Consider the following 8,996-nt stretch of genomic DNA (forward strand, 5'->3'; position numbering starts at 1 on the left):
GGGGCTGTTGGGTCACTCCTGCGGGCCCTTGGGCAAATCCCTGCCCTTCTGGGCCAGTGAATGAGGGGGCGGAGTGAGCTGGCTCGGTGTGACCAGGAGTCGCTTACGCCCATGTCTCCCCGAGAGCCCACCCTTCTTGGCAGGCCGGCCAGGGTGAGGTGGGGTGGGCACGCCCTGGGCGCCTCAGAATTCCTGGTGTCAGGGCCTCCCTCCCTGCCGCCTCCTTGAGCCACGCTGTGGAGGGCACGGCAGCTGGCTGGCCTGCAAGTATCTTTTCCTCCTCCCGCTGGTCTGAGTTGCCCCTTGTCCCGGGAACCAGCAGACCCTTCCTGAGGGCCCAGGCCGGCTCCTGAGGCCGCCTCCTCCCCCTCCCCACTGGCTGGGTGGGGGTGGGAAGGGGGAGGGTGCAGCCAGCTGAGCCCTGATGATTTCCTGCCCTCACCCGGCGCTCACCACAGCTTCCTGCCACAGGCAGGCAGGCACTGAGGAGAGGCAGGCGCAGAGTCCAGGGGCAGGTAGGGCTGGGGCACAGGGTCTGTGTAGGGGTGGCTGGCGCCAGACTCCAGGTCAGGGCCTGACCGCCCTGGGTTCAAGGGTCTTCCAGAGCCTGCGCTGACGCCCGCTGAGGGGAGGAGACCCAGGGAGCCCCCGAGGAGGGCGCAGCTGCCCCCCACCAGGCTCCCAGCCTGGTGCCCGCTCGGCCCCTGTACCCTTTGTGGCCTGGCCCTTGCCCCGCTGCTGCTCTGTCCCCGAGGGGTGTGCGGCGAGCAGCTAGGCCCGGTCCACGCTCTCCCCTGCAGATGGAGGCAGTCAGCCTGGTCCTCTTTGTGCTGGGCCTCCTGCTGCTGCCTCTCTTGGCTGTGCTGCTGATGGCATTGTGTGTGCGTTGCCGAGAGCTGCCAGGTGAGTGGGTGCTGGTGGGGTGTCCAGGTGCTCAGACACACCGACAGGGATCCTCACCCCACGCCCCAACTCCTTTGTCCCTCTTTAACTCTTTCGAGTCGCTGAGAGCCCCGTACTCCATCACCGTCTGCCCTCGTCACCCCCTTTTCCTGCCTCACGGGCCCTCTCTTCCCCAGGCTCATATGACACTGCTGCCTCCGATGGGTGAGTCTGCCCCGTCCGCCCTGGGTGTCTCCCTCAATACCCCATGCAGGGCTGGGCCCCAGGGGACTGAGATGGGGTCTGGGGCCTCTCCCAGCTGTTTACCCAAACTGTGTCCCTCCTGCTAGTTTGACCCCAAGTAGCATCGTGATCAAACCGCCTCGTGAGTACATGGAGGGTCACCTTCCTTGGACGCGGGGGGAGCGTCTCCTGGCGTGGGTGGGAGAGTGTGTGCCTTTGTTCAGTTTCCCCCTGTGGCTGCCCACATGGCCTTGACCTGAGCTGGGGGTGGGGAGGGAGATGGGTGCCCCCCCCACCAGGCCTGTCCAGGGCACAGGGGTGTCGGGGGTTAGTCTGCCCTTCGAGGCCTCGTCCAGGGTAGGGCCGTGAGCTTTGGAGTCATTCCTTCAGCTTGGTCCTGTGTTCTCAGCCACTGTCGCCCCCTGGCCACCAGCCACTTCCTACCCGCCTGTGACCTACCTGCTCCAGAGCCAGCCAGACCTGCTCCGCATCCCGTAAGTGGCCGCTTCCCCTCCAAATCCCCCTTTTTACCCCCTCACCTGCTTGGATTGGGGGCCTCTTTCCCTGTTGCAATCCCTCTTGCCCCAGAGCCCCACCCCAGCCTGCCCTCTGACCTTTGATTCCCAGGAGATCCCCACAGCCCCCCGGAGGCTCCCCCCGCATGCCGTCTTCCCAGCAGGACTCAGATGGTGGTAAGCGTGGAGCCGGGCCTGTGGGGCTGGGGCCAGGCAGAGGACAGGCCCCTCTGAGCTAGCTCAGCCTCCCTCTCCTGCTCTCTCTGCAGCCAACAGCGTGGCCAGCTATGAGAACGAGGGTGCGTCAGGGGCCCCGGCGGCCCTGGGTGGGAGGAGGCTGGGGCCTGTCCTGGGCTCCGCTGACCCTGTGTCGTTACCCACCCCAGAGGCAGTCTGTGAGGATGCGGACGAAGATGAGGATGAGGAAGACTATCCCGAGGGCTACTTGTGAGTGGCCAGGCGGGAGGTGGGAGCTGAGGCCGGGGCTCCTTGCTCACCCGCTCCTTGGCTCCCCTCAGGGTCGTGCTTCCTGACAACGTCCCGGCCACGGGCGCCGCCGTCCCACCAGCTCCTGCGTCCAGCAACCCTGGCCTCCGAGATAGCGCCTTCTCCAGTGAGTCGGCCTTCTGACCGCTCCCCGCCCCTCTGTGCTGCGGCCCCTCGGCTCTTCCCTCTCCTCCTGGATGTTTGCTCCCCCTCCATTTTCTCTCTTCTCTCTTTCTAGCACTTCTGTCCTTCAGATAGGGGCACTTCCGGCTCCGATCGTCTGATTTCCTTACCTTTTCTCTTCTCTTCCCTCCTTGTCTTTTGCTTTTATTGTCTGCAAGATTTCCTTGACTTTATTCTTCTTTTGAGTCTGTGCTTTCGTCTTTCTTGTCCAAAAGCCCTTTCTTCATCTCTGAATGTTCCTTTTTCATAGCCTCCTATCTTGTCTCACAAAGGCAGTATCATCTCGTAAATCTCTAAGGATATTGATTATAGGTCGTCTTTTTTGGGGTTTCTTTGGGAAGTTTTCTTCTGCTTCCTGTGTTGTTTCAGTTTCCTTTGGGCTGCTTTTCTCTCTTCGTTTTGGTTCCATCCTGCCTGTTGGAGGCTTTTCTAAGTGTCTTGTGATCTTCAGTGTTCCATTCCTCTCCTTCCTCTCTATACTTGCTCTGGGTCTTGACTTCCACACCCTGGCTTCATGTGCCATCCTGATTCTCAACTCACGGCCTCTCTCTTGAGCCCCAGACCATCAGTCCAAGTGCTTATTTTCATTCATTCATTCACTCATTCAGTCATCCATCATATTTACTGGGTGCCCCTGATATAATCACATCTAATGAGGCAGAGCTGTGATTAAAACAGCTAACATTATTGAAGGCCTACTACATGCCCTACTAAGAGTTTTATGTGTATTAACTTATTAATATTAAACGTCACAATTCCCAGGGGCTTTTGATCCTGTCCCTTCCCCTCCTGCCCCACACTTGTCCCATCTGTACAAGGATCTGTTTATTTAACAGAAACTTGGCAGCACTTACGGTATGACAGGGCTTATTTTAATTCACTGTTTTCACAACACCCCTGTGCGGTGGGTACCGTTCCTCACCCTATTTTACAGATGAGAAAACTGAGGCCCAGAGCGGTTAGGTAGCTTGCCTGAGGTTGCACAGTTAGTTAATGCTGGAGCTGGACTTGAACCTGGGCAGTCTGACTCCGAAGCCTGCCTTGTCCACATCCTCAGGGAGAAATAAGTCAACACATGAAAGAATAAGATGTCGTCAATGGCGCTAGGCGCTAGGAAGGGACAAGGACAGGAGAGGGGGGTGAGGGCAGGCCTGGCTGAGGAGGAAGGGCCGGCAGGGCTGATGGCGCCTCTGACTCGGCCCAGTCCCGCGTGTTGTTTCCTTCCGCACACGTGTCGCCCAGCCCCACCACCCCGAGCCGCTCCCCGGCCCTGCTCCCCGGCCTGGGGGACACGCTGGGGCCTGCTGTCTCTCCTCCCACAATTCCGTTTCCCCTAATCAATTCTGGTCAAGTCGTCCTACTTCTCTCCATCGCCACCCGCGTGGCAGGTCCGGACCGCCCTCCCTGCCTCCCTCTGGGGCTGACAGTGGGGATGGTCTCTGGGGGTCTGCGTGTGGGAGCCTCGGGCTGGTTATGTCGAAAGTCTTTGGGGGCTGCGGTTGGGAGCCTCTGGGTGTCTGCCTCGGGGGGTCTGGGTAACAGTGCGTGGGCGCCAATGCTTTTCCTGCAGTGGAGTCGGGGGAAGATTACGTGAATGTCCCTGAGAGCGAGGGGAGCGCGGATGCGTCTCTGGGTGAGTGGCTGGGGTCTGCCTTCCCTCCTCACTCCCGTTCCGGCCTTGAGGGTGCCCACCGCCCCCTCTCTGGCTTCCTCACCCTCTGCTTGGGCGTCCTCCTCCTCTCTCACCCTCAGTGTGGCCTGCCCCCCTTTCGGTATGGCCGTCCCTCCTTCTGACCTGTCCCCACAGATGGGAGCCGGGAGTACGTGAACGTGTCCCAGGAGCTGCCGCCCGTGGCGAGGACCAAGCCTGGTGTGTGTCGGGGGAGGTAGGGCAGACGCTGGGGGAGCTGCCTTGGAGGAGAGCGGGATGGCCTGTCAGCTGAAGACCAACCTCCTTTCCCTCGCAGCCGGCCGGAGTTCCCAGGAGGTGGAGGGTGAGGAAGCTCCAGATTACGAGAATCTCCAGATCCACTGAAGGCCCGGTGAGAGGCCCACCCGGCCCGGCCCTGCCCTGGGCCTGTGGGCCCTCCCCGCCCTCTCCTCTCTGAGTCTGGGGCCCCTGTGGCCGCCACCGACCTCCTGACCTTGTACCCCTCCCTCTGTCCCTGCCCCGCTGTGTTTCAGTGGGAGGCCGTGTGGGGTCTGGAGCCAGCCTTGCCTGGGAGTGCTGAGCTGAGCAGCCGGCAGCGGCTCTGTGGGCCCCCACTCGGCATCCCGCCCCGCCTCCAGCCTGACGACAGCCTGAGAACTTTCCCCCTAACTTATTGTCACTTCGGGGTCCCGTCTGTGTGGCCCCAGTACTCTGCACCTTCTGACGCAGCCTGAGAACGAGCCACCCTGGCCCCAGCCCTGCTCTGTAACAGAATAAAGGCTGCTGTGGTCTGTAGCGCTCTTAGCTTTGGGGGGCCCAGTGGGTCGGAGTCAGGGTGAGGGTGGGCTGTGTCCGAGGTCCTGAGTGTGTGTGTGTGTGTGTGTGTGTGTGCGCGTGTGTGTGCGCGCACGTGTGTGTGCGCGTGTGTGTGTTTATGTGTCTCCATCCTTGCAGACCCTCTGTGCTCCCGAGGGTCCTGACCAGGTATGTGTGAGTGACTGAACGAAGCCTGGGACGCGTCACCTTCTGAGTGAGGCAGTTCTGAGCCCAGCTGGCAGTCCTGGGGCTCAGGTGCATCTCCTCATGAGTTAGTCCTTGGAAGTGGCAGACGATGGCTGAGGTGATGGGAGAACAGGGCGTGGGGAAGCGCTGGGTGGGCGTCTAGAGCAAGACCCTTCCCCACTGGCCCCTGGTTTCTCCATCTTTAAAACAAGGGGGTGGACTTGATGACCTCAAAAGGCTTGCTTTTTTAAAAAAAAATTAGTTTTTGGCCACATTGAGTCTTTGTTGCTGCGCACGGGCTTTCTCTAGTTGCAGAGAGCAGGGGTTACTCATTGCGGTGGCTTCTCATTGCGGAGCATGGGCTCTAGAGCGCAGGCTCAGTAGTTGTGGCGCACAGGCCCGGTTGCTCTGTGGCATGTGGGATCCTCCCAGACCAGGGCTTGAACTTGTGGTCCCTGCATTGGCAGGCAGATTTTTAACCATAGTGCCACCAGGGAAGTCCCTCAAATGGCTTTCTTAATTCTTACTTTTTGTGGTTCTTAATAAAACAGAACTTTAAAAATTGTCTAAGCAACTGAAAAAGCTAACGGGCACAGTCCTCTTCAGACGTGACTTAGAGATGACTTACCTGGGGGTTTTGCGAAAATGCAGATTCTGATTCAGTCCATCTGGGATGTAGCCTGAGACTCTGCATTCCTAACGAGCTCCCAAGTGGTTCTACTGCTGCTGCTCCAAGACCGCCCCCCTCTGAGTACGAGGGTCTGGTGGATACCCTGGTCGTTGGGACTGGCCCCCATGCGGGCGTGTGACAACCTGGCCAGAGTGAGGCCCAGCGCTGGACATGAGCAGGAAGTGTCAGGAAGGAGAAGCTTTTTTTTTTTTTTTTTTTTTTTGCGGTACGCGAGCCTCTCACTGTTGTGGCCTCTCCCGTTGCGGAGCACAGGCTCCGGACGCGCAGGCTCAGCGGCCATGGCTCACGGGCCCAGCCGCTCCGCGGCATGTGGGATCTTCCCGGACCGGGGCACGAACCCGTGTCCCCTGCATTGGCAGGCGGACTCTCAACCACTGCGCCACCAGGGAAGCCCAGGAGAAGCTTTTTGTTCATGGCAGTTGTGAAGCTGGGAGAACATGGTCCTGGAGCCCCCACCTGGAGAGCGTCCCAAGAATGAAGCCAGTATGGAAGAGAGAAGGCCTGGAGGGGGGCAGGGCTGGCTTCCTGGTGGTGTCAGAATGCCTGGATCTAGTCACACCTGAAGCCAGACATCCCCTCAGACTCTGGTTACTTGGGCCAATAAATGACCAGTTTTCTTCAACCAGCTTGATTTGGGGTTTCTGTCACATACAACTAGAGTAGTCCTGAGCGGGATGCAAAGTTGTTGGTGTCCTCTGGCCTCCAAAGGTAACAGCAACAGCTCCTCTATGGAGCACCTGCCACATTTCCATGCTTATTTCATCATTGTCACGCCCCTGTTGTCAGTTACTGTGTGTATCCCCATTTTGCAGGTGAGGAAACACAGGCTCAGAGAGGAAAAGTGATTTGCAGTGGCAAATCTGGGCTGAGATCTGGGCCTGTTGGCCTCCAGAGTCATTGCCGCCAGCACCCTTGCTCTGAGTGTTGTATTAGGAGCCGCTGCGCCAGGCGGGGAGGTTGTGAGAGGCCTGTTGGAGAAGTGGGGGAGGGAGGTCTGGGGAAGGGTTTGGACAAGCTGGACATCAACAGGTGGCATGGTCTTTTTTTTTGGTTTTTTTTTTGGCCGATGTGCGGCATGTGGGATCTTAGTTCCCCAACCAGGGATCGAACCCACGCCCCCTGCAGTGGAAGCGCGGAGTCCTAACCACTGGACCGCCAGGGAAGTCCAAGTCATTTTATTTGGAGGAAATAGAAAAGGGCAGAGGCACCTTCATGCCTGGGCTGAGGGACAGAAACAGTTTACCAACAAGGTCATATTGGTGCCACCACCTTGAGAATAACCTAGCGACATCAGTCAAGCTGAGGATGGTGTGTCCCTTTGCCTAGCATATCCCTGGGTATAAACCTGGACAAAGCAGCACATGGGCTAAGGGGTAGGTCCAGGGGGCTCAGGGCAAACTGTAATGGCTGACAGCGGGACACAGCTGATACCGTCACTGGGAGAGTGGACGGAGGGCCTGCAGTCCAGTGACACCGTGGAGACCCACCAGCAGAGAAAGATCAGTGGACTGGAGCAACATGTCACCTCCGATAAATATCACCAGCAGAAGGTGGAGTGAGAAAAGGAAAGCAAGTGTTTTATTTATATAAACCTAAAAACATGAAAAACCTGTACATGTTGTCCAGGGATACACATATATGCAAGGATAGTAAGATAGGCAAAGGACGGAATTCCCAGTCAGTCAAGTGGTTACGACTCTGTGCTTTCACTGCCATGGGCCATGTGTTCCATCCCTGGTCAGGGAGCTAAGATCCCACAAGCCGTGAGTCGCGGCCAAAAAAAAGAAAAAAATGATGGGCAAAGGAATGAGGAATATCAAACTCTGGAGGGTGGCTACCATGGGCCAGAGGGGGAGGATACCTGGGAAGGAGTTCAGGAAGGGCCTCCATGATATGTGTAATGTCTTGTTCGTATTAAGCAGGGTTGGATACAGAGGTGTATGATACGTGACTCTCAAGTGTTTGCAAATCTGAATGATTTTGTAATAAGAAGAGAGGCCAAGACCTAAGGGGGCAGTGGATGGAGGCAGAAAAGTAAAGCAGCTTTAGGAGGCAGTAAACAGGAGGCTGAGAGGGGCCGGTCTGTCTACACCAAGTAGGTGAGTTGCATATGGCGCTCCAGGCTTTAGGAGCAACGTAGGCCAGGGCCCTGAGGTGGGATCAGTGAGGCGGCTCCTAGAGAGATCCACAGGAGACATGGTGGGCTAGCTGAAGACGTGGTGGTGGCCGTGGAGTGAGGTGGTAGAATAGGGGATGTTTGGGAGGCAGAAGCAAAGGACGTGGTGATGGGTTGGCCGTGGGCCGTGAGGCTTGGGGAAGTCCAAGGTGACTTTGGGTCCTTACCTTGGTGGATTGGGGGCAGGGTGTGCCCTGAGGCACGAAGCAGCTTCCCACTGGTGTTTCTTGGATCAGCAAGAGAATGTGGCTTTGCTTCCACCAGTGGATGAGCCAGGAGGGACAGATAGTCAAGGCAACGAGGTCTATGGGGCTGGGCTGGGGTTCTTAGCATAGTGGGGCGGTCAGTAGGTAGAATCCCTGCAGCTAGGGAGCAGAAACAGATTTTTTCTTGAAGTCCGTTGCTGGAGGAAAGGTAGATTTAGTGATAAGTGAGAGACAATGTTTACTGGAATTGCTGGGGAGAAAATTGGGTGCTTGTAAAGGCCATCGGAAGGTAACAGCTCTATTGATTTGGGGTCTCTCAGAAGCGGTCCTTGAGATAAGGGTCCCAGTGCAAATAGTTTATTTGGGAGGTGGTCCCAAAAACACTGACAGGGGGGTGAGACAGGAAAGAGAAGGCAGCCAACAAAGGATGCATTATAGAGCCAGTTACCCATGTGGGCAACTGGGGCACAGCCCTGCCGGGGCAGTCTGGGGCCTTGTGGAGTGGGTGGGTATGAGCCATCCTGCCTGGGGAGGGAGCTGGGGTATTTGTACAACCTCGCCCATTACTCACCAACTGAGGGTGGCTCCAGGGAAAGGGGGGCTGTTAATTCTCCAGAACTTCTGGCCTGCCACTCATGTGGGCACAGTGGGCACCAGTGGCCCCAGCAAGCCTGGAGCAGAGGAAGGCAGGTGCCGGCAGATGCGTGGGCCAGTGAGCCCTGAAATGGTGAGGAGGGCCATGGACAAGGCATCGACAGTGCCTGCTGCAAGAGCTCGGGCCGTTTGTGGTATTCAGTGCCATTTTTTTGCAAAATGCAGTGTGTGGCGCATGAGTCCCGAGAGAAGCTTCTCAAGGAAGCGTTCTGCTTTCAGGAGAGTTTGGGGAAAGTGCATTCTCTAAATCCTCCTGGCAGAGTCAAGTGCACTTTGCTGAGTCCATGGCTCTGAGGGATCCTGTGAG

At 57.7% G+C, this 8,996-nt stretch overlaps 1 protein-coding gene across 10 annotated transcripts; it reads left to right on the forward strand.

Moving 5' to 3' along the window:
• The first annotated feature begins 16 nt into the window (after positions 1-16).
• On the forward strand, positions 17-6,275 carry LAT (linker for activation of T cells). Of its 10 annotated transcripts, none has more exons than XM_022588434.3 (11): positions 17-903; positions 1,080-1,107; positions 1,233-1,267; positions 1,535-1,619; positions 1,753-1,817; positions 1,910-2,087; positions 2,159-2,253; positions 3,880-3,942; positions 4,117-4,195; positions 4,277-4,351; positions 6,013-6,275. In XM_022588434.3, exons 1-10 carry the CDS (start codon positions 801-803, stop codon positions 4,305-4,307), a joined length of 762 nt encoding a protein of 253 aa, XP_022444142.1. In that variant the 5' UTR covers positions 17-800; the 3' UTR covers positions 4,308-4,351; positions 6,013-6,275. The 10 variants fall into 10 exon arrangements, with proteins under 10 accessions (XP_022444142.1, XP_022444138.1, XP_022444140.1 ...); XM_022588430.3 differs by having other exon boundaries at positions 4,117-4,179; XM_022588432.3 differs by lacking the exon at positions 6,013-6,275 and adding an exon at positions 5,514-5,994.
• Positions 6,276-8,996: the final 2,721 nt, after the last annotated feature.

The sequence above is a fragment of the Delphinapterus leucas genome, chromosome 15 (assembly GCF_059928025.1).
Source record: "Delphinapterus leucas isolate spDelLeu-1000000601 "Yukka" chromosome 15, BTC_Dleu_Yukka2, whole genome shotgun sequence".
NCBI lineage: Eukaryota > Metazoa > Chordata > Mammalia > Artiodactyla > Monodontidae > Delphinapterus > Delphinapterus leucas.